Source organism: Scatophagus argus, chromosome 4 (genome assembly GCF_020382885.2).
Source record: "Scatophagus argus isolate fScaArg1 chromosome 4, fScaArg1.pri, whole genome shotgun sequence".
NCBI classification, from domain to species: Eukaryota; Metazoa; Chordata; class Actinopteri; family Scatophagidae; genus Scatophagus; species Scatophagus argus.
In genome coordinates this window covers 21,194,452-21,220,505 of record NC_058496.1, presented here as the reverse complement: position 1 = coordinate 21,220,505, position 26,054 = coordinate 21,194,452, and the positions used below count along the sequence as shown (strand labels likewise).

The 26,054-nt window shown below is 40.9% G+C and overlaps 1 protein-coding gene across 9 annotated transcripts in view; it reads left to right on the top strand.

Moving 5' to 3' along the window:
* Positions 1-26,054, top strand: part of arvcfb (ARVCF delta catenin family member b) — a 102,669-nt gene that overhangs the window by 39,712 nt on the left and 36,903 nt on the right. For 6 of the 9 annotated variants that reach the window (XM_046385738.1, XM_046385735.1, XM_046385737.1 and 3 more), the window contains exons 5-9: positions 4,841-5,346; positions 16,296-16,479; positions 23,090-23,207; positions 23,373-23,544; positions 25,624-25,641. In XM_046385738.1, the coding sequence (XP_046241694.1) occupies positions 4,841-5,346; positions 16,296-16,479; positions 23,090-23,207; positions 23,373-23,544; positions 25,624-25,641 (998 nt within the window). The remainder of the gene's footprint in view (positions 1-4,840; positions 5,347-16,295; positions 16,480-23,089; positions 23,208-23,372; positions 23,545-25,623; positions 25,642-26,054) is intronic. The other 3 variants (XM_046385736.1, XM_046385739.1, XM_046385730.1) reach the window with 1 other exon arrangement.

The window sequence follows — 26,054 nt, the reverse complement described above, 5'->3', positions numbered from 1 at the left end:
GCACTGAGCTCTCATTTTGTCTCCGCCCTGGAGTCTATCATGTGTTGAGAATGATAACATATAATTTCTTGCTGGAGTTTCATAAACGTGCGAGCATGCCTCACTCTTGTATTTTAGTGTTAATACAGCTCTGTTGTACAGATGGGTGATGAATTAACGGAACAGGCTAAATAATTGAGCCTAGTCATTGAATGAATGCAGAGACTTCCATACAGATCGCAACGGGTCACTGCATGAGTTGACGAGTATGAAAACAATGTGAATCATGTGCTGTTGCGCAAGGCCATTCAACAAAATGCTGTTTCTGAAAATATTTACTGATGTCTGTGACAGATAGAAATGCAGATGTCACTTTAGTCTCAGCTCATCTTCCAGCACCAGCCATTTACACAGTCTTTATGTCTGAAGCCTCTTTCAAAGTCACTAAAATCCTTTTGTCTCATCATCTTGAGTGTGATGGAAGATAGCAGCGCACTTGTTGCCCCAACCAAAAACATTGACTGGACCTGTTTAGCAGCTTACAGTATACATGCTATAGAGTATGATAAGATGTTAATTGCTTAATCTCATCATGCAGTGCACCTATATGTAACCATCTGCATTTATTATGTACCTACACTCACTCAGGTTTGTTCTGTATCATTGGTCTCAATAGTCTACTGCAAATGATTATAGGTGATCCTGGCATAATTACATTGAAAACCAAGCTGATACAAGGCAGATTTTTGCAGAAAGAATTATGCATTTAATTGGAATCAAATCAACATTCATATGATGTAGACTCCTCTCCTTTTTCTGTTTTAATTGACTAAAGGAACTTGTTTCTATTAGTCACCTGGACGCTTTTCACTTGGTCTTGGATCAGTTGTTTTGGCATTGGTCAGCTTAGTATAAGGGCACTTTGAAGCTTTCTAAATTGTTACAACACTGTATTAGTGCCTTGCTCTCTGTTCCCTTTATCGCTGCTCAGGTTTTCTCTCCTGACCCCCCAATGTCTGGATGTGAGTACACCTGACTCCCTTCTCCCACATGCAAACCCATCCTTTATGTTAATTTGTGTGTGACAGTGTGTGTGTCCATGAGCACCATTCTGTGTATGTGTGTGTGACAGTGTGTGTGTGTCCATGAGCACCATTCTGTGTATGTGTGTGTGACAGTGTGTGTGTGTCCATGAGCACCATTTTGTGTATGTGTGTGTGACAGTGTGTGTGTGTCCATGAGCACCATTTTGTGTATGTGTGTGTTCTCATGCCAGCATGATTAATAGCTGCTTTCGAACTCTGCCAGACTACAGGGGCGTCTTTAAGCCAATCTCTAACGGTTCATCTCTCCTTGGGTGACCCGCTCTGCTGCGCCTGCCCATCTACAATCTAGGAGTCACCACACACACATAAAGACTTATAAACACACACTTGCATACTTACACACATACACACACTCATCCTTTAATTGAGAGGGGCGGGTCTCATTCTAATACAGAGTTGTCTGTAGAGAAAGGTTTGTGGAAGTGATCCCCCTCCTCCTCCTCGAGCCTGCCAGAAGGCTTTCACTGAGAGATAAATATTCCGTTTAATATTATAGTTCCCTTCTGTCATGTTTGAGGTTTCTCAGAAGCCTCTCCTTAATTATAGAGGAAACTTCTGAGCGATGTCACTTTCTTCTAATTGAATGAAAACAAGCAGTGGTGACAGTGGATAATGGCATCAAAACAGCCTGAGAGATTAGAAAGTGACAAGACATGAAAACTCCAGCTTTACTGTTTTTTACCCTCTCTTTTTTCTTCTCTGTCCTGCAAAGACTCTTGCGCATCATAAAACAATTATTGCCTATAATTCAAAATGAGCAATCTGCTCGTCAGGGACAGTCAGTGAAAAGCTCATAAACGCTGCAGAGATGTTATGAGTACATACGAGATGCAAACATCTTCTTGCAAGTGTCTGATCCATCTCAGTAGATCTCCTTTTATGGACCTGCCAAAGAAGCAGGTCAGGCACTGCCACGATTGAAAGATGATGAAAGTAATTGACAGAGGATGAAGGAAAGGAAGAATAGTGAAGCATATCTCCTGTATCTGTTTATCTTTTCTTTTATTCTTTGTGTCTCGGATGGAAAAACAAGCACACACGCGCATCTGTAGACAAGTGCACAGCCTGGACATTTAGCTGCTCGATTAGCATGAGGAGAGTGTTCTGCTGTAATCACGCTCAGAGCATTGCGTCTTTCGGCGCAAAGCCCTTTCACATCCTATGAATATACCCCTCCCTGTACACACAATGGCACCAATTTAAATGCAAATCCTGACATTCCCATCACTCAGCTTCACGATGCCTGCTTTACCAAAAGCCTCGCCACATCGTCCCAGATCTAAATGAGCCGCGATCTGCACAACTGTACATCTCATCTGATGTGTTGAAGTGTGTGTGCCAGAGAAAGTGTGCAAATAGTGCGACAAATAAAGAGAGGGAAGGTCAAAGAGAGAAAGAGATACTGTGCATTAAAGAAATAGTGTTTATGTATTTAGGTCTATTTGATGCAGATGATGCCGAGATTGTGTGCTGCTCTCCGCTGCCTAACGATGTCTGAAATCTCACAGCAGTCAAAAGTTGGATGATGCCCACTGAATGTGGGAGCGTGTTTAGATCTCTGTGTGCACCAGGAAGCATTTAGTAACGTGCACACATGCTTGCAGAATTCCTTCTATTTCTATGCAGTCTGTCTTGAAGCTTAGTGCTTGGGCCAAACCTCAGAGCTGCAGTCCTTCTCCAAATGATGTGCTGCAACTCGGTTCTTGATTGGCCCTTCCTTCCATTTTGTGGTTAAAGGCTGCCTACAGAGGTTTGTGGCTCTCCAACAGTTTCCACAAGCTGGAAAAACTGCTTTTAAAGGAAGCATAAACAGTGATGACATTCTAGTTTGGGTTTCAGTTTAACGTTTTCTCCTTGACATGAAGAACACCTGACATTAGACCTCCAGAGTCACAGCTGTTCTTGACATGTGCCTATGACACCCAAAGCCTGTCCTGCAGCATTTGCCACAACCGTTCAACATGGTGGTTCTTTGAACTTGGTTCATGTTGCTTGTAGCATTTGGAGTCAGGGATGTGCTCGCCTGCTGTGGTTCCCCACTGAATTTCTATTAATCCTCTTTCCATCCATCTGAATAAGTTTAGTATCTCGTTACACTGCTTGGGCAGGAGTTTTTCTCCCAGTTCATCTTGTATCGATTTACCTGGCAGTAAAATGCACAAAGTCATGCCATAAAAGCCAATATGTTACTCGAGGCTTGTGTAAAAGAAAAATCAACAGAGGAATGCATCAGACCCAAGGCGAGATGGCATGCAGAGCCCCTCCCCCACCTCCCCCAGGATGCCTGAGAAGAACTGTAAAAATACATAATTAACATAAAACTCATTAAAATTAGAGCTCGGTCTGGAGTTCCCTGCCAACCACCAACGTTAGTCGCCATTTTGTTGCACCACCAACCACCATACATCAAAGATGGTGAGAGGAGGCCTGCTTGATTATGTAACAAGGATAAACAAGTCTCAAGCTGTTGGGTGGGTAGGGGGATGATAAAGCGAAGCATAAGTACACAACCCTAATTAAATTCCTCTCCCCATGTCATAACTTTTCCTACCAAATATCCTCCCATTCTTTTTGACAACTTGGTAGTACGTGTTCCGAAAGAATTGTTGTTTCACAAGTTTCAAAAACCAGTCTTTGCAACTTTTCTGTCAGTGTAAAATGTGATTTCCCAGTCCCCATCTTTGGAGTTGGCTCTACAAGTAAAAAATCACTCCTGAGAGCCTCAGAGAGCCTTAAGTAAAATAAGTAACTTGCACTCCAGCAACAAATGATCTGTCATTGGAATTCAGCACCTATATTTCCCTCCATGTTCCAATAGAGAATTGATGAGGCTGCCTTTGGAGTAAAGAGACTGCAAGAACAGAGTATACATCATAGACGTTGAGAGTTTTGGGTAATAGAGATTCATCGAAGGGAACCCCCTACAAACATCTCTCCTCTTTGTCCACCCTGAGGACAACACTTACTTCCTGTCACTGAAAATGAGTAGAGCTCAATACTTTTGAAATCCGCAGCCATGACAGTAATAATGCTAATGAGGCTAATGCTAGCAGAGAAGTCCCAGAAAGATGGTCATTAACATTTTACCAGCTGAATGCGAGTGTTTGGCACTGTCAGCAAAGGGAGCTCTGGGGGCGTCATAGGGGACTCATAGTTTTCCCTTGGGGGACAGCACAGCTTTTTTCTATGTTACCCAGGGAACAGACATGAAATACCTTTTTCTTCTGTATATGGTGCTTCCTAAAAGAAAACACTTCACAAGACTTTCCTTCAAAGATTTTTCTTTGGTGTTGCCTTTGTCTCTGTTTCTTTGTGAACTGCCTGTTTTTTCTCTGTGCAATCTTTTCCTGTCTCTCAATCACCCTCTCTAAGACATCATGTTTGTAGAAGTCTGACATGTTTGCTGCTACCAACTGACAGGGAGGAATAATGAGTAGAATGTTGCTTACCGTATCACTTGTACTAACACCGCAGACCCCTGACAGACTTTCAGAGGGACCATAGATCTCCCTTCACTGTCCTACACTCCTTCCTTTTTTCCTCTTCGTTGCCCCCATCTTTTCACCTCTCACTCACCCTGTCTTTTGCTTTCCCTTTTCCTCACATTAGTCAGTGGCTCTCACCTCAGATGGCTTCACTCAAAGTATTTCCCCTGGCTGCCTAATCCGTCTATCAGACAAATCTGTCTGAGTCACCCTCCATTTGCCTCGTCCATCTCTCTTGTCCTCACTGTCCTTTCTTCTTTCGGCTTCCAGAGGGTATCCAGATGACCCCATTGAGGCAGAGCTGATCGATGAGCGCCATCCTTACATTCACGGCATGTATTCAGCACCGCTGGCCCAGCCTGAGAGGGGGAGCATGGCCAGTCTGGACCGCATGGGTGGCCGGCGCTCACCATCCATTGACAGCATCCGCAAAGATCCACGCTGGCGCGACCCAGATCTCCCTGAGGTCATTGCCATGCTAGGCCACCCCATTGACCCTGTCAAGTCCAATGCTGCTGCCTACCTGCAGCACCTGTGCTATGAAAATGACAAGATTAAGAAAGATGTGCGTCAGCTGAAGGGAATTCCTGTTCTGGTGGGGCTTCTGGACCACCCCAAATCTGAAGTCCACCGAAAAGCTTGTGGTGCCCTGCGCAATATCTCTTACGGCAAGGACAATGACAACAAGGTGGCCATCAAGAACTGTGACGGAATCCCGGCCCTCGTCCGCCTGCTGAGAAAGACCAATGACATGGAGGTTCGAGAGCTCATCACCGGTAAGAATAAACTCTATAAAAAATAAAATCTCCGTATGAAATACAACAAACAATAGACACACTGCAGTGGTGGTGCAAAATGATTTGAGGCAAGCAGGATGATTGCCAAAAATTATACAAGAAACTGTAACATTATTATTAAACTGTTCAGTGCTACTTATTACTAAGTACCTTGTGATCAGGCAAAAAAGGGAAACAAAAACCACCTATGTATATGTGTGAGTGATTTTGTAACATCAGTTTAAAGCAATCCAAACAAATGATTTTTGTCTGACTGTAGGCGTTACACTGAGAAACATAGCTGGCCAACAGTTATTGTTTACTGTACTGGAATTGTGTTATGATGACATGATCATATTTCTGTGTGTTATTTTGCCTTCATCAATGTCAGAAAAATATTCCACTAATATTTGTCTCTGTCACATCATCCGGTTCTACTGCAAAGCTTGCAAACAGCACATTTTCTCAGATGTTCACAATATCCTTCAAACTACTGAAAGAGCATCTGTCATGTGGGTGAAATCCTTTGAAACAAGTGCAATGCATATGCCTGATTACATTCATGAAGTAAGACATAAATTACTATTTGCCTGCCATAGGTAAATGATTCTTATATTATGGAAAAACCACCTGCATAGCACTGTTGCAGCCAAGCCTGTTGGCTGTCTTCTCCACTGACTTTAGGATTCCTCTCTTTCTGTCTTACTAATTAGTCTCAACTCTCTTTCACTTACAGCAAGAATGAAAGTGCTTCTTTGAAGCCTTTTAAGCTGATATGATAGTACCTTAGTATGCCAGTCCTTTCCAATCACTGGCTGCGTGCTTGCCGTCATTTATATATTCCATCCAGGAATATACCGAGTTGGCTGCCATAATCCCATACTCTGCATAGTAATGCAGGACTGAGTCATACTGTTTTGAGAAGCACAGTGTTTTTGTGTTTTCCACCCGTCACTAGTATTTGCAACAGTATTTACAGTGTACTGTTTTCACATGATCACTGAGGACCCTTATATTATTTGATAACTTTGTGCCCCAGACATTCTACATTGAAAGATGTACTTGATGAATTATCATTCAGTTGTGTAACTCCCTATTTTCTAGTGGTAAGAAAATGAATTCAGTGCAACCTGTTCCATGCAGGCATGTTGTTGCAGGGGTTAGTGCTGTTGCCTCACAGCAAGAGGGTTCCAGGTTTGAATCCCGGTTTGGGCCCTTCTGTCTGGGGTTTGCATGTTCTCCCTGTGACTGACTGGTGACCAGTCCAGGGTGTACCCTGCTTCTTGCCTGTAGTCTCACCTGGGATAGGCTCCACACACACACACACACACACACACCAAACACCCTGCACAGGATAAGTGATGATAGAGACTGAATGGATGTGTTGGAGCTGTCTCTTTTCCCACTTCCAAAAAGAGCAGCGAACATTAATGAGCTAATTATTTCTAAATTAATGGTTTATTTGAAAGGGACAGATCAATAAGCAAACTGAAACAGCTGCCTAATGGAAGCATCAGAACGCTTATAGCAGATGCTAATTTGTAGTACCCTCTCCCTAGAAGGGCTTTTATGAAAATACGAAATTTAAACAGTGAGATGAAAAGAAAGTAAACTGAGTACAGTAAACCAAGTAATTAGTCAGTCATGGAGCCATTTTCTTACAATGTTGGGTCACAAGGACACCAGTAGAGTCAGAGTTGAAAACAAACAGTGTGATATTTGATTACTTCAGCCGTATTACACTGTACTGTGAGCAAAAAGAGACAGAGAAACTGGAATGATGCTCCACAGAAAAGCAGATAGCATGCAAACATTGATTTTAGAGGGAAAACTATTAGCTGCATTGTGTAATGAAATATGTTTTAATTCCTTTAAGAGGAGCTATTGATCTGTGATAGGGTTTCTTCTCCTTGACCTGGTAAATGTAAGCTGGGGAATACAGTGTCGGTGTCTGTGTGTACATGCATGTGTGTGTATGTGTGTGTGTGCATGCGTGCATGCATTTGTGCGTTCGTGCTCAGCTAATCCCCAACATGATTAGTTTGGCCTGACACACATTGACTGGTATGCACACTTTGCCATCTGAGAAGGGGCTTTTGTTTTCAGTGCATACGTTTGAAGTGAAATACTTGACCTTTGTAAAGTAACCCCAAGTCATGAAGGGGTTACTTTTTGCCAATTTTACAGTTTAGAGAAAAAACTTGTCATCTTTTGGGAGCTGTCAGTCATTTCTGTCTGGTCTGTGAAGCTCAAAATGTATACAAAATATAGTGTTGAACTGTTGGGTGCATGCATGGATAAGTGTATGTGTATATGTGTGTATGTGAGTGTGTGTGTGTGTGTGTTTTCTTTTGCTGTGACAGAGATGTTGCGGTGAGCGATGACTGTGCCGCAGCAGAAATGATTGCCTTTACAGCAGTGTGTTGCTCCCCATCGTAGCTAAAAATAACCATGCACCACAAGACAAGGAGGACAGAATGGAGGGAGGCTTTTTTTTTTTCATTTTTTTTCTTTCTCTCTCTCTCACTCATTATCTACCCTCCCTCACCAAATCTAATTTATTCTCTCCTTCATTCATTATCTACACTCTGGCTGATTTTCTGTCTCTTGCTGTTCTTCTCCCTATCTCTTTCTTTCTTTCTGTCTGTCTCCAGCTCTCAGTTTCCATCGCCAGTGCTCTGGCCCCAGTAAAAACACACCAGTCACAATGCAAGCTAGCTTACAGCCTCAGTGTATGTGGCCAAAACTGGCTGTGTTTTTCTACAATTAAATATGGGTTTTAAATATAGACACCCTTTCATAACCCGTGTGTTTTTAGAGTTTGCTGTTGAATTTTTATACTGTCCCTGTAAAACCACACAGAGCTCTGTCTTCTACATGGGGAAACGGGTGACGTGGAAGGAACCAAGTGGTTTTATTTTCCAACACACTAGACAGACAGACTGGTTGCTCATATTTTTAGAGCTTTGTACCATTCAGAATCATTCTATTTTCCCTCCTGGTAAGCTCTGGGCTGTTTGTGCCCTCCAGCAATTCCCACCCTGGAAATGTCGATTATTAAGCAGATTTTTCTTCTGTTTTTCCTGCAGGAAATGTCTGTGAAGTTTTGTGAACTGACGCACAGGTGCTTGTGCCTTTGTCGTTTGGATTAAAAGTGCATATAAGACAAATTAGCTGGCCTTTAAGCCAGAAGTGAAATGCTGTCTAGACCTACATATATACGTATGTCTATGCCAAAGCTTTCAGGGAGTGTTTTTCTGAGTATGATATATGCAGCACTGTTAGTAGAATTTGTTTCAGTTCAGCAGATGGTCTCGGAGGACCCGTACAATGCATTGACCCGTACAATGCATCAATGCAATGATTTCCATGGAAAATTCTCTAACCTGCATCAGCTGATTTTTTTTTCTTTTTGCAGCACAATAAGCAGTAAATACATCATTGTGAAATTATTACCTTATAAAGTTGTTATGACTAATGTCTTACCAAACAGTTGTGTACTTGCGCATGCAGCAGACACTGTATTGTTCATTGTGCCCAATGAAAGCAATGGACCATAAAAACAAAAACAATGAGCTGAAAGACAATAAAATGCTCTATGAACTGCAATAGTTGGTGGATAATTTTATATGGAGTTTTGACTATAAGCTCTTTCACATCATACATTGTAATTTTCTCCAATGTTAATATAAAAAATACTGCTTAGTGCAGATTTGTAGCAAGAGAGACTGAATACTTTGGCGCTATCAGTGCTCTTATTAACACAAGCAAAAATAATACACAGCAGTTTGATTTTGTCCCATTGAGAATGTATTTTTCATCTCATGTACGCTTGAATGTATGTTTTTACAGGAGTACATAAAGTACATAAAAATATGAAATTTTAACTTTAATTCAACTGCTTTGGTAAAACTGGGGCAGTAACCCCCTCTCATGGACATACCCCCTTTTTCGGTCATTTTGGCATCCGATAATGGGACTTAAGCTGCACTTTTTCTGCTGAATTTGAAAAGTCAAAATGTCTGCTGTGAAAAAGGTCAGTCAGTGGACCTCAAGACAGAAGTGAAAATGCATTTTACGCTGGAGGTCAAACTAGGCGGAAATACTTTTTATTTGACTAAGAACTACACCCAATACATGTAGCAGACAAGCATTCACTTACAGAAAACCAGTCAGGTGTTGGACAGATGTTGGACAGCGAAGGAGAGTCATCATTGCATTCTACAGTATTTATAGAGAAAATTTGATCTGGAGAACACAAATCAAATTAATTCCTCTATTATATTCTGACTATCAAACTCATGGACGTGGTCCTTATGATGATGTAGAATATAGTGAAGTCATTACTGAGACATACCTGAGGACCCCTCACCATGAGGCAACCTGCTGGGAACGTCATTGACATATATATAAATGTGCGTGTGTGTGTGTGTGTGAATGTGAATGTATCTACCTCATTTCATTAACTGCTTTATGGGGATCGACCTCAGTGCACACCCACCCACACACACATAAATCTCCCATTTCTGTTACTTTTCTGTTACTAGAGTGAGTCCACTTACTGAGGTCTCCTCCTCCTCTTCCTCTTCTCATGTCTCTTGCATGCCATCTCCCTTTTATCTAAACTGTCTCCCTCCATCTTTACCTCTGAGAGTGTGATGGATGGCATACGGGGTGAGGAGGAGAAGGACAGGGCGAAGGAGGAAGGAGGAGGAAGAGGAGGAGGGGGAGGAGGAGGAGAATGGTAATGGGCAGAACTAAGTTAATAGTCCTGCTAGAACAGCAACATGCCTGCCAGTGGTGCCTGGAAAATTTAATTAGCCTTAGCCTCAGCTCCAGTCCCATTACCAGTCCCGGTCCCAGTCCCTCCAGCCCTCATATGCAGGTATCGGAGAGAGGGGGATGTTAAAGAAAGGAAAAAGAAGTAAATAGAGAAACAGAAAGGTAACATTTGGTTAATACTTAGCTCACAACTTGTCTCCTTTGCTCCCCATCTTGTCATTTGCTTTGACAAATACACATACACTGTTTTAATCTAAACATTGTTGGGAGATGTCAGACTCTGTCGCCAGTCTGGCGAATCTAAGCTGTCTGTTTGCAGCAATGATTGAACAGATGTCTATGTTCAACTTGCCTTGCAGCTGGATGGATTTAAAGACAAAGGAGACAAAAGCAAATCATGGTTTTATGGGGAAACGCAAACATAGTTGCTACTGATTGTTGCTACTCAACAGATCACAATGGTTTTCTTCGTAAGCCTTTCCCATGTATTTTCTGATTTAAGGAAAATGAAGCATAACGTATGTATCCATAGATATTTTTATAGCTGAATTCTGAGTTTTGTTTACAGGATTATTGCAGTATATGTTTCACACTTTCATTTCATTACATGCTTCTTATTAGATGGTTTCCTTCACGACCAACTCAACCAAACTGTTTACCCACTTTTGAACTTTTCTCAGTAGATAAACAACATTAATAAACCAGAAAGGAATAACACTTTTCGATCTTGAAAGCAGTCTGAATGCTAGAAGGTCATGTTAAAGTCTTGGAATTTTCTATGATGACCCTGCTGGGGATCCTGACTTTATTAAATAACAAACTCTGGAGGAAAGTTAACCGTATATCTAAGATCATAATTTAGTATTTGAACTTTTGACTTCTTTTTTCCACTCATAATTAACATTTAGCATTAAGATGTGCAAAGATTTGATCACTAAAGCTTTCCTGAATCTGGATACAAAACACTTCCAGAAATAAGAGCTTAACATCCGGGCAGCCTGGACAGCATTGTGATGTGGAGGTGTGTTTGATGACTAGTGGCTCAGTGCATCGTCATCATTCGGCCAAATTACTGCATTTTCAGGTACATTGTATAGACAAAAGTAAAAGCACACACGTCTTTATTAGTGTCAGGTGTGATATGGGGCTGTTTTACAGTGGTTGGACAAGGCCCCTTACTTCCAGTGAAGGGAAGTCTTCAGCATACCAAGACATTTTGGACAATATTGTGCTTCCAACTTTGTGGCAACAGTTTGGGGAAGGTCCTTTTCTTTTTAAGCTAGCATTCCTGACTGTAAGTGCCATGATAACTAATCTAACTGCAAAGATCAGTCTGGTTACAGTGTAAGTACTGATGATGCTTTAAAGCCAGAGGTTGATGTAATTTAACAAATCCAAACACAGTCCAGATAGTAAAATGTGGCTCACTTGTAAAAGGAGTATTTGACATCCCAATAGCAAGATATTTGCCTCAGAGACAGGACAGTAGGACACCCCCAAGACACCCACCACTGACAAGCTGACAGAAGACAGCAAGTGGACTAAACCTGATATAGAGGCACTGGCCTGAATCAGTGGCAGGACACAGGATGGAGATTGTCACTGCCACAGCACTCTGTCATCTTAAATAAGACTGTGACTGTGGGCTGTTTGTCTTTTGCATTTGATGGATCACAGTGATGGCAAACACATTCCATGGGGGGAGGGCACCTTGAGGCAGATACCTACACACCTTTTTTTTTTGGACTGATGCACAGCACTCTAACAACTAATATTACTGGAATCACTACAGAAAATTGGAGATGGGTATTTAATAACTAGGAATTCACATTATAGACACTGCCACCGTCTACCACTGTAACATAGTGTAACGTGTGGCCACATACTCGCACATTGACCATAAGTGGTCCTGCCATATATTGGGTTCTCACCTAATCTGGTTTACATTTTATTTACAGAAATACATTTCCATTTATACGATCAAAATTTGTAGGACCCCTCTGTGCTGCATGTCTAACCTGTCAGGGGAAGGTCCTCTGGGGATATGTGGTGGTCACCAGCATTGGAATGTTGGACCCTTTGGGTCCTGTGCATTGAGGATGGATTCAGCTTATTCTGGTCCCACAGATTCTTGATCAGGTTGGGATCTGGGGAATCTGAAGACTGTTGTTGTGGTCCTTGAGACATTCCTGAGCTATTTTCAAAATGTGATGGGGTACATTGTGCAGTTGCTGACGAGAGCAAGAGCTGATGTGGTGGTGGGGTGGGGGGGTGTGGGGGGCATATTTGGTCTGCAATGTTTAGGTGAGTGGTGTGTGTCAAAGACCATCCACATGATTGCCACAACTCAACACATGATTTAATGTTTTAATGGTGTGGCTGATGGTGTATGTTGGATATGGGCTGTTGAACCTGTTTTATGATGACGTGGGAAACAATAACACTCAATGAGCATAGTGTAAATTAGAGACATCATACCCCATTAATCTCATAGCAGGGTGTACACAAGAGTTGTAATACAAATACATGAGAAGGTTTTATTTTGTGGATTATTAATGTACTCTTAGCATCTTCCTCCCCAGGTTTGTGGCACATTAATAAGCAGAGCTCCTTAATTAGTTCGTAAGTTTTAGATATTCCCTGTACACTTTAGTCACAAGGTTTGTTTATCCACTGGTTGTCTTCCTTTAGAACACATTGTTCCTCATGTGTTGACTGCATGTTGAGTGTTGCTTGTTACAAGTAAGGCAGATGCTAATGACACAGCAGTGGAGGTAATCAAGCTGTCAGCCTGGCAGGCAGACAGGCATGCATGTTAGCTAGGTGTCATCATACCAGACTTTACGCACCACAAGAGCCACCATTTGTAGTTAATGTGATTCATTCCTGGATGCTGATATTTCCCGTCAGCCTCTCGTGCATATGTGGTTGAAAGACAAAGTTGACCATGTAAAAAAAAAAAAGAGAGTAGTGAAAATATGCACCAGGGATTGAGTGGATGGCTGACTAAGAACAATACTTAGTGAGTAATAAGAGTTTAAAACAGCCATTACAACAGTGCAGATTACCTACATATAAAAGACCAAACAACAAAATGAAATGGAAAAAATGCTTCAGTGCTGGTTATACCTTCTTGCTGATTTGGACCTGTTCTCAAGCAATAGTTACATACTTACTTCATAAATTTCAACCAAAAGTGCAATTAGTTGACTTGCTGCTGATCAGCTGACACACACCTGGGTCGAACCATACATAACATCTCGCTTGCTTTCATCTAAGTTAAATGTAACATGAATGTGCGGTAAAAACAATCCATTTTTGGATTGACAATAACCACATGAAATTAAAACAGCCTTCATTCTACAGTGTAATTATCAAAACCCTGGTTGTTGAAGGCCTTGGGGACATTTTGCTCCAGTTAGTGTGTCAGCAATGCTTACTCTTGGGCAGTAGTGGAAAGTTCATTTACTCAAGTCCTGTTTTTAAGTTAGCTACTGTAACTACTGTACTTTACTTGAGTATTTTCAATTTATCCAGCTTTATACTCCTACTCCAACGATTCCGAGGCAAATATTGTGCTTTTTACTTCACTACATTTACTTGACAACTTAAGTTAGCAGTTACTTTGCTGATTTAATTTAAAAATCCAAAATATAACTCGCAAATTAATTCTGATGCTAAATTAAAATTAAACTTTAAGAATGAGGAGAAATTCACAAGCTGCGAGATAAACTGTATAAAGTACATGAACCACCTTTGTCAGTTCAAAATAAAAGTAACAATCAAGTGAGTACTTTCCCTTTTGGTACTGCAAGTATGTTTTGATTCTAACACTTTTGCATCTTCATTTAAGTAAAAAATTATTTGTGTGACTTTTACTTGTAACAGAGCATTTCCATACTTTAGTTTTTCCACAAGTACAACAACTGAGTACTTCTTATACCTCTGCTCTCAGGACATGTTCTGTTGGTACTTTGAATCAGATAGGGAGTCTGTGGTCAGGTATAATATTATTGATGGTCATGCAAGACCTGAGTCTAAAGAGATCTGTAAGGAATAAAAGAATTAACAGCAGACCATCCACACTGTTCAAAGTGTTAGACCTTCTCACTGGGCTGAACAGTTTATAATAACTTGATCTTTTAAGCACACAGGATTATATAAAGTTGGCTTCAGGCTTTAGTGTGTGTTCAACATCCTGCATCACACTTGGGATTTGTGTGTGAAAGTGTCCCAGAGCAGAGCCACAGCTTTTACATCTAATAGCTTCCCAGTAAGGTACCGGTGACCTGGTAGTCTTAGACACACAGCAAGCCAGTCTAGTCACCAACTGTAGCCACACAGGGAATGGAGGTGCAGTGTTTCCACGGAGCGGGTGAAAGTGACAAAGGTCATGAGATGCACTCAGAATTGAAAATCATATTAAAATATCACAAGAACAAAGGTTTTTTCCAGTGTCTTGGCTAAGGCAACCGATTTTCTCCAGGCACAACCACACCAGAAGGACTGAATTTATTTTTAGCCTGGGTCTGTCAGACCTTTTTTCCTGTGTGTGGAGAGCATGATTTAGCAAAGGAAATATTGACCATCTGGAAAATGTACAGAAACAGCATTAAAGAACAGGGCGAGGATGTGTGATGGTTTCACTGCTCTGCTAACGGTCTGTTATTGTGGGGGTGGAGTGAATCTCATATACAATCCAAAAGACATATTTTTAGATTCAGTTATTCCAAGAATAAACATCCATAAATCCACTTAGAAGCAATAGAAGACACAACTTATAACTCTTGGGCTTGCCTGATAATCATCAAATTTTTAATTACTTTTCTTGACCAAAGTAATCTTGTGATAGTCTGTACTTCCGTGGGTGCATTGCAAACAGGAGTTGCTAATAGCCAATTTTAATGGTGCTGATAGTTTATACTTTGTATGATTAGGACTCACAAATCACTAGTAAGTCGCCCCGAGTAAGAATATTAGCAAAGGGCCTGGATTCAAAAGAAGGAACGAAAGTAACTGATACGAGACGCCAGAGAAAGAGACCTTTAGGTGGGGCTAATAAAAACTGACTATGTTGACTTTTTTTTTTTCTTTAAGGTGCAACATTCTTTTTTTCTCCTCAAACCAAAGTCTGCTTGAGCTACAGAGTGAAAACATATCTGTTGCTGATGCCTTAACACAGCATTTTATTTTTGTGGGGTTGGATGCTTGGCTGCGCTGCCAAAAATGCCCTCCTCTGTGCTTTGTCTGTCTGCCTCTCTTTTGTGAACCCTCGGGATGCACATACCCAGTTCACTTTAGTTTACCTCTTTTGCAGAAGTAGAAAATAGGCTGCCTGTTACAGAGATGTGCAGGTAAACAGAAAACGCTCTTTCTCCTGTTTGGATTCGTTTGGTCAAGACACAGAAGGAGGCGATGTGCTGTTTGTTGAAGTAGTGAATTTACACTGTGTCTGTTGAATATGTACACATGAAGGTCCAATGAGATTAATGATACTGTTCTACTTGAGATATGACAAAGTATTGCAAAGTTACTGTATCCTCATTGTTTCTGTATTTCTTCTTTTATGAGAATATTTGAGAAATAATATGTATAATATGTTCTCTATAAACTCAGTATTGATCACAACTTAGCTTCAGTTAAGGCCTCAGGGGAGCATAATAAAAATGACTACACTCAGTTCAGTATGGCCAGTTAGTATCATGACTGGTGAAAGAACCACCAGTTCAGTTTTATTAGTTTCTGTTTTTTGTTGCAATCTCAAATTCTACACCACAGTAGGTTTGGCAGCTGTCATTACATTGCATCACCTTCACTTTATGTCTGTTTTTTTCCTCTGTGCCTTTCCAATCTTTATGTCGCTCACTCCTATCATCGTTCTCTCATATTCCTGTACCTCTGTCATTTTTTTGTTCATTTTCCACATTTCTTCCTTTGCTCTCATTCCTTTCCTTCACATTTCCTGATTCCTGCCTAAAATCACCCTCATTCTGCATACATCTTTTAATTTGTCTTTCTGCTCTGCTCCTATGCCTTCTTCCTTCGTTCTTCCCCATATATCCCTACATTTATTCCTTAATCCTCTTTCAAAACACCTGTTGTCCCTTGTTACTTTGTCCTAAAGTGTCTTTTAATTTCTCTTTTATTCCCCCCCCCATTCTCTACAGGAACTCTGTGGAATCTGTCATCCTATGAACCCCTGAAGATGGTGATCATCAACCACGGCCTGCAGACCATGACCAATGAAGTCATTATCCCCCACTCGGGATGGGAGCACGAGCCAAACGAGGACTCAAAACCTCGCGACGCTGAGTGGACCACTGTCTTCAAGAACACCTCAGGCTGCCTGAGGTAGGGTTAGCCCAAAAATGGATTATATATGAACCAAGCTCATATTAGTTCATTAAACATTTTTTTTTTCGATTAAGTCATGGCTTTTTGCGAGCAATAGTGAAGATAATCGAAGCTGAAAGTGATTAGAAATGATGATTATAAAAGTCTTTAGTGGGAAGTACAGCAAGAAAAAGCAAAGAAATCAATATAAAGTTTTGTTGAAAATGGTTGGCTTGCATTTATTAAATTGAATGAAATCCTGTCAGCTAAACCAGGGAAGATACAGACAGCCTTTAGGCAAAACTGAGGAGACAGAAGGCAGGCATTCAGGTTAAAGTCAGTTCAGAGGACTCATTTAAGAGATCATCCTGGATTTTATAGAGGGGACCCTTAACACACCCTCGGCCTTCACAGTTTGTTTTTACTAAGACACCAGTTGTAGCTGGGGACAGGTGTGACATTTAAGAGATTAAGAGTATTAAGAGACTAAATATGTGCTCTTGTTGACTCAGGGTCAGATCTGAGTTCTTCTGGTACTAAGAGAATTTACAATATGGCAGATGCTGTGTTCCTCTGTGTGTATGTCATGTATGTTGGATGTCTGTCTGCTGTCATTTGGATTTCTTTGAGACTTTGGGCTGTGACATTAGGAAAACATAGAACTATTTATGATGTACCCCAAACTTCTACCCTCACTTGTGACCACTCACAGGTGCAGAAAGGATCACTGCCTTTTGGGAAACACTTGGTAAAGGTTTCTCTATTTGTCTCTTCCAATACGGACCAACTTTGTTACTACTCCACACTGAGGCCAGTGAGCAGCATTAGCTGCAACTAAGTAAGTTACAGTTAAATAATCACATAAATGAAATTAGTTTCAAGCTTGTTAAGGCGGAGAGAAGATAAATTGAGCTTGCAGTGCAAATCTTTACCGCATGACAAGTCAGCATGTTTCTTAAGTATTTTTTGGACTGCACTCCTTTTTGCTGGTAAGAAAAACAACATGCAAACCTTAGTATTAACTAGGATGAAAAACATTAATTTTTGAATGAGTATGTCATTAAGCTTTATATCTGAATCATTCCCATCATTACTTCAGGAATAACACTACTTCACTCAGCTGTTTTCAGCGACTGTAACCAGAGGCTTGAATTGTTCTTAGGTCAGTCATCCAAAATGGTGTTAACTTCTCCATTTCCACACCGCCACACCTCACTGTTTAAGCAGTGTGACTCACACGGCCATTTTGCTGACCCTTTCTGGTCCATTTGTTTTAAGAACTGAAGGTTTGCTTTAGTCCCGTGGGGCTCTCGACTGAGATAAGAGCTTGGATGTGCTCCTTACATAGATATACTGTGAAGAAAGACGTGACAATTGTCAAGATCTTGGTAGTCAAACCGGTGTCATTGCTCTCCACTGACAAAGCAAATCTGCAGGATCATTATTTGAACCTCTTAGCCTCACTAGGAAGTGCTGAATCCATTTTACCTTGAACTTTAGTCATACAGTGTCTCACAAAAACTTCTTCCTTCTTCCAAGTTTGGAGCAGTAATGATTCATGGGAAAGATAGTAGGACAGTTTTTGTTGACAAACCACTTGCCTGAGAGGATAAAGTTCTATTATGTTTTGCATTATCACCATATATTGTGGAATTTTGTGTTTTCCTTTACATAAATAAAGCCAGTTCCACTATTAACTGATTGAGAAAAGACACAAATTGGTGCATAAAAATTTGCCACTGACAAATACTTCTACATCTATTGTTGTGCAGAAGGATGCATAAGGATAAAACAGTAACGTGATTAATACTGTAAACAGTACCTACCTGTTGGTCACTGCTATTTAAATTACTATTTAATACTTATGTGGTCGTCTGACGGCATTGGTACACAGTATAGTGTGACTGACTTTAAGGACAATGCAAATACAAGTCAAATTAGAAAGAACTGTGGAGTCTTCAGGTTGTGGATTGGAGCTCAGCCCATCACCAGACAGTTAAACGGCAACTACTTTCAGAATCGATTCATCCCTCAAGTAATTTTTCTAGTATAAATTAAAAATATTCCCCAAATCCAGCTACAAAATTCAAGATTAACATTTGTTTTTAGTTGTTATACATACATACAGTGAACTTTCATGGACAGCATGTAATGTGCGTCTAAGTAAAAGTAAGGGACAACAGGTGATTCGAAAGAGGGTTAAGGAATAAATGTGGGGAATCTGACGTCTTCATTACAATGAAGTTTGGGTTTTAGGAATTTGTAAAGGATACACTTAGTGTTCCTTTGTAACTTTATGGACCAAATGATCAACTGATAAATCCATTGAAAATCAAAGTAATTGGTTAGTTGAAGAGAGTTACCTGAAAGCTTTCAAAATGATGCAGGTTTTGTGGAAAATCACAGCAGAGGAATACTTAATATTCAAACAGATAGCAATTTAAGTGTCAGGCAGAAATCAAGTGCACCTCAAAAACAGCAAAACTTCAGCCAAACATCCTCTCTGCCGAGCTATTTTAAATACTGTCTTCAACTCAAGATGACAATTTGAGTGCAGCCATCTTGAATTCCTGTTATTAACTTCGAAGTATCTCCTCTTTTTAACCTTACCTGCTGAATCTGTCAGTTTGGCCTCACCTACTGATGACAGACTGTAGCAAATTGTGAAAGATGGAGAGTGTGTACGTGGGTTATCATGGCAGCTGTGCTGTCTCTTCTACAGCTGGCCAAGCCTGTCTAGACTGTAATACAGGAAAGAACATCTCCTGGAGAGTGCTGGTTGACGTGCAGAACAATAATATAATATAAATGTATTCTCTGATACTCTGATATAGCTAAGAAAAGTCATAGAGAAGTCATGGAATTTTACATCAGGGCCATAGTGGGAATCTCGCTCTCACTGCCTCTCACTGTTTCTCATGGTCTTTCTCATCATTGCTTTCATTATCTGTCTTCTGCATCTGTCTGTCTTTTTGTGTGTAAGTACTGTATGTTTTTCACCTTCTTCCCAAACACTGTATCTGAACCTCCTCACGCCTGATGCAACGTATCTCATAGCAGACACAGATCACAATATTTCCCCGTCATCTCACTCTCCCGACCCTCGATTCGGGCCCTGCTGACGAGAATGGGTCTCCATGGTAACTGTTCCCAAGTCCACAGATGCCTAGACGCAGGGTTTGTGCGCTGGGGAGAAGTGCTGATGCCAGGGAGAATCTGTTTACTCACACCAACAGAGAGGCAGCTTACACCTCAATAAAGCCGGGGATAGTTTTATTATAATGGCCTCCTCTGTCGACAGGGCCAGCTTATTTACAGTGTTTACACTGTGGGCTTACTCTGTGTGTATGTGTGTGTGTGTGTGTGTTGTCAGTGCGTATTGTCTTTGGTGGTGTTGAATTTGTGAAAACGATGTTGACGTGAAGTCATTACTGATTGTTTAGAGTAAAACAACCCTACATCCCCAGCAGTAAAAGGTCAACATGAATGTGGTTCCGTTCTGAATAATAAGCATTCTTCACCACAGAAAATTAGATTTGTCAAAAAGTGAAAGCCAAATGTTAACAATGGCTCCACTTTATGTCCCAGAAAGACATGACAGTATGAGACTGTGATGCAGTGTGCACAATACATGTAACAGGAACCTGAAACTGAACCCACTAAATGGAATTCAGACATCTGCCTTTTCTACTAACAAGGCCAAAATCTGCAGATATTTATCTTTTAACATATTTCAGTTTATTTTCTTGCTTCTTGAACAAGGATTAAATAAGAGGCAGAATCCATAACCTGAATCAGAAATCAAGTCAGAATTGATTAAACCTAAAAGATACCAAACCCCAGGGTACGCATTTGGTCCGTCTGTGTTGCCATTGACCTTCCCGGGCAATAGCAGAGGTCAGCTATGTATCCATCAATCTCACTCAGTCTCCATCAGTCGTGCTCCAGTCTATTCGTCCCAGCTGCTCTATATTCCTTTGATGGCCACATGACTCTGAATAACCTTCACGCTCACACCTGATCTGATAAAGCAGACACACTAAAGACACATCCAGATCACAGTGACAGGTTCTCAGTGTCTGTACACACAGAGACACTCACACACAGATGCCTGAATGCACTCCTACTTATGCTTTCAGCCTGCAGTAGTAACACCTCTCACAGCCAGACATAATAAGAGTAGAAGAAAGCAAAATTTCCTGGTTCCCTGATACATGTACAATTTAATGGCCTGAATGCTTTTAAAAAAAAATTAAATTGGCACAGGTCCATTGTGGTGTTCATTATAATGTCAGCCATTAGGAAGAATGACACATTGTGAAGAAGAGCACGTTGAAAACCAAGATAACTATTTCTGTATTAATAATAAAAAGCCTTCAGCTTTTGAGAAGCACTATATGTCTTACATTTCTGCACTTGATTCTCTCAGGAAAGAGAGGGTCCTTGTTACTCTAAAACTACAGTATTGTGCCATTTTATTCTTTTCTATTTTATACTTTGACCATCAAAACTTGAGAGGAAAAATCATTTTGTCTGTGATGTCATGGGCATTTCTAAAATGGCTGTAGAGCAAAAAATGTTGGGGACAATGAAATACATTAATACTGCAAATATTATTAGCTTATTGTGTATATGGGAAGTTGCTGAATGCTACATATACTGGGATAAGATAACCAAATCAACGCATTGCGTCATGTACTGTATTTATTTTTGTCCTTGAAACACTAAAACAAAAGCTAGGTTTAGCTTAACCACTATGAAAGATACAGATACTGTGTTTTATGTGGCTTGTTGCTGATGGTTTTGTTTATTATGAAATTCTAATAACAGATATCTTTAAACAGATATCATTAAAAGTTAAAATTGTTGCATGTACTGTATATGCATGTTATGGTGGCTAAGATATGCAGGCTGGGGCTGATAAAGAACAGATGTCCTGGACAGATCAATAATCACCAGGACCTATAGACATAAACTAAACATTACACCACCAGATAACCTGTCCAGTGACAGCAGCACCTTCCAACACTGTCTCCACTGACAGATGCGCCGTCCATAAACCTTCCACCGAGACAACTGCTCCCTACAAGACTCCTCGAAATGAAACAGCTGACAATAAAACTCTTCTGTCCGTCTGCCCTGAAACACACTCCTGTCAAATAAATCCAACACGGGTGCTCCTCAGGATCCTTTTACAGGGGAGGTGGCAACCGGTTTCTGACAGCTGAAGACGGATGGGTTTGCTTTATGAGCGGGTCCAGATGGCCAGTGCTGTCTGCCTGGTCTCTATCAATGATTAGTTTTAATTATCAAACTGCAGGATAGTTCTGTGGGGTTAAACTCCATGGACAAATGGCAGAGATACTCACACACTGGCCTAGAAGATGACCCGGTGTAAGGCAGGTGATGCGATTGTGTGTGTCTGGAGCTCTGCTCATTGTGCAGGTGGAGATTGGAGCGTAGCCTACATTCATTGTGGCTTGTAAATTAATAAGAAAGCACATAAGGATTATTTTTAGATGATTAAAATACAGGCCAGTATAAGTTTGCGGTTGTGTGCTTTTTTTTGTTAAACTGACACATGCACATATGTTGGATGTGATATGGGTTTCAGTCCACACAGCACAAAAAAGCTCTCGAGCTGTGCTTACCTCCGCACGGCTGCCACTCTTCCACAGGACTAACTGTGGGTCAGCTAATGGGATTATGTGGGTTGGAAGCCCTCATAAATGAAGTCCCTGGTGAGGAGCGGGGAGCCCCAGCTATCCCTTAACCCTCTTTAAAGCCTCGCCTTTCACAGTCAGTCAGACAGCCACACTAAGACTGCACCAGCTCTGCTGCTGTGCTTAGAGGAGCTGTGCTCAGGGCGCCGGCTGACGTAACACAGATGGCATTTCCCTTTGTAGCAAAAATGAAATTTATATTCATCATTTTCTTAAGATTATTCCCAAAGCAGTCAGTCTTTATTGCTTTATACTTTAGAGACAGACAGGGAGGATAAAGGCCATGGATCACATGCAAACCCAGAAGATCACATGGTTTGCTCAGACTGGTATTGGTTTGTGATATACATCTGCTAGTCATTGTCATTCAGTCTGTAAACTTCTTCCTTTTGAAATCAATAAACCTGACGTGATAGTAATGTTGTAGTAAGAAAAATAACAACGACTCCATTATTTGCAGCCCTCAGGTTCTTTAAGCGCGCATACACCTCAAATGTTTTTATTTACTATGCATGAAGTAGTAGTACTAGTATTTGTCCCAACAGTTAAACTACTAGCTGTTGCAGTAATCCAAGCGGTAAATGTATCTAATGGAAAGGTGTGTCTCTTGCTTCAACAGGTTGTCAGAAGTGCAAGTTTCAGATATCAGTCTCAGTATATTGTACTGTCTATACTTACATGAAGTCAGAGTTTTAAATAATACAAATCTCTCCTCACGATCTCTGTAAATTTTGCATCATCTGCTGCAGAGTGGTTACAGAAATTGAAGCTGCAGCTGCAGAAGAGCTGTTGTGAATCTGATTCCTGCAGGTTTTACAACAGGTTCAGAGCAGCTGTGCGTCGATGTATACATGACTCTCTTATGCTTACTGCCAGTGTGTGTGTTTTTGACTGTTTTCCTCGAGGAATGTGAGCTCAGACGGAGCAGAAGCTCGGCGCAGGCTAAGGGAATGTGAGGGACTGGTGGACGCCCTGCTGCATGCTCTCCAGTCAGCTGTAGGGAAGAAAGACATGGACAACAAGGTAGGAACGTTTGACTCACCAACTCTAATACGTAGTAGTTTATGCATACATCTTTACAATGTACAGCGTCTCTAGCGTTCTTTTGACCAGAAGTTGCTGAGATCCTACTGATGATGACGATGCGCAGTTGCAGATGATAAATTCTGTGTCTGTCTTCCCTTCTAGTCTGTGGAGAATTGTGTTTGTATTATGAGGAACCTGTCCTATCACGTCCACAAAGAGGTGCCGGGAGCTGAAAAGTTCCAGGACCCCTCAGCACTGCAGGCCCCTGGCTCGGCAGGACCACAGAGGAAGAAAAAGGATGACGCCGGCTGCTTTGGAGGCAAGAAGGCCAAAGGTAGAAATAGAACCAGTAATAAGAACTATACATTTTACTAATTCCGAAATGATTTCTGCCTCCCCACTAACAATTGCAAAAGTAATTATAGTCGAACATTTAAATCATTCATTCATTCATGAAGATTTTTATTGCATAACAGGCATCTTAGGACCAATTAGAAAAGTCATATTGTAAGTGCGGAATATTTAGCACAAATGATTAGAGCTTCACACAGTGTTTTCACCTTTTGCCTTTTATTTATGTTTTTTTTTTTTTCATGAAATCTGGACGATGTAAGAACAATTGGCAGAGAGCAGAGCAGTTATTCAAACAGCTGGATTGCAGAGATACCATTCATTCATTCGTTGTCCTCCTGCTCTTTGCTGTATTTCAGTTCATTGTTGCTTTTATATGAGTGCTGGGCTCACACAAATCCACTTTGACAGTAATGACCTATTAGAAAATGAGTAACCTGTCACATCTAATGTATATATAGACTACAATGTTTCAATCTCCAATCTGCTTTAGGGTTTAAATTTTATGGAAATTAGTTAAACTGTTTATTCATTTGGGGTTTGAGTCAGAAAAATATTTGATTTAAAGTGCTCATAAAAGATGCATGTAACAGTGAATAAGGACATCACATATAGGTACACTTATACCAAGTCAGGTAAACAACATATCAAGGTCTTCAGTTATTCAGTATTTTGATTGTCACAGTAACCTCTTACCTTCGGTACAAGACTATGGTGAGACGTTTGTGTTCAGCCCCTTCTGTAATGGACGTCTGTCACAGCACCATCAGGGGCTTTTTGTCGTTATTGACACTCCTTAACAGATGTGCCATGTACCCACTGCTGTTAGTGACAACTTAATCAGCATTCTTCCAGGCTGTTAGCTAAACGACACTGTTATCTCCCTGCTGTACAGCAATAATGGCTGCCATTAATCAGTCAGCCAATGAGGTGTGACTACCAGCCAGTGACCCTCAACATCTACGGACTCATTGGAGAATCTTTTCAGCTTCAGGGGTCAGGACAACACAGTACACAGATATCTATCTGTATACACATGTATACACATGTAGAAAGACACCAGTTAACCATGTGAATACTTTTGTAAATACACGCGAGCGCACACACACACACACACACACACATACACATTGAGCAACAAGATGTGTTCAGCTGCCTCAGCCCCTGAAGACTCTCTTTAAAAAAAAGGACAAAACAAAACAAAAAGGCTCAGGTACAGAAGCATTATATGCAGCTATAAAGGAGAGTGGAGGCGGGTAGTTCAGCAACACTGTCAGCAATATACTTGGTAATTTGTTACATTAAGTAGGCTAAGTTTGGCCTCCTCTTCAGTTTAATGTCACGTTCAGTATGAAATATGCCACTATGATCAACGCATGCTTAGCAGCTCAAGCTTTGTTTTCGCTAATAAACAGTCTGATTCTTAGCTGTTATTTCCATCTCTTTGAGCATGTCTGTTCTTCCCACACAGCCATTTTAATGAAGCACTTATACAGATGCTGGCAGTTTTTGCTGTTTTTTTGTATGTTTCTCTGTGACCTCTACTGCTCTCCGATCTGACAGCAGGAGCTGATTAATTTCTTTCTTTTCATTTCATTGTTTTTATTCTCTTCTTTCTAACTTCCTATCTTTTTTTTATTTCCCCTGAAGTTTAACACTTGGTTATGGTTATTTGACTTTTCTTTTTTTTTATTGCCTCTCCCTTTCTCTCCACAAAGCCATCCCACTGATGCCAACTCTTTGAACGTGCTTCCCAGAGAACACCTATGGACTGCTAATGGCTTCCTATCTAGCCTCTTTTAAATCTCTGAAGTACTCTGTCCCCTTTCTCTCTGTGCTCTCTCTTTCTTTCTTTCTCCATTTTGCCTTTTTTTTGTTACTTCCCCTTTCCTCTTTCACCTCTCCTGACCAGCGAAGGATGACTTCCTTTTGTGAGAAACTGTTCACATCTATTGCACAGCTTCCTGACACATGCGCACACGTCTTTTTCACCGTGCCTCTTCTCTCTTCTCCCTGCTTTGTGTTTTTTTGGCATTGCTGCTGCTTCCTTGGCTAACTATAGAGGAATGGTTTAATCAAGGTGAGTGTCCCCCCTTCAACCCTTTCTCACTTCAGCAACCCCCCCCCCCCCCCCCCCCATCCTCCTCCTTCTCCTTCTCATCGTCCTCCTCCCTCGTTCTGGCTGTAGAATATAGTTAGAAGTAGATTTGGATGTCCTCCAAAAACTTGAGAAAGTTCCAGGGTCTTCAGAAAATTGGGGTGTTTTCACTCTTTTCACATGCACTCCTTACCCATACCTACCCACCGTTGCACAGAGTACTGTAGACTCCTCCCATCCCAATCGTCACATTTTGTTAGATTTAGTTCTTCATAAAGTAAAGGCAGCACGTGGATGAAAGAGGTAAGTCCATTGGTGTCTGTCAGGATATAAAGTAGAGCTTGGCTAATCTAAATGAGTCACAGATGTAGTCATGAAGCTATCCCAAAATGTTT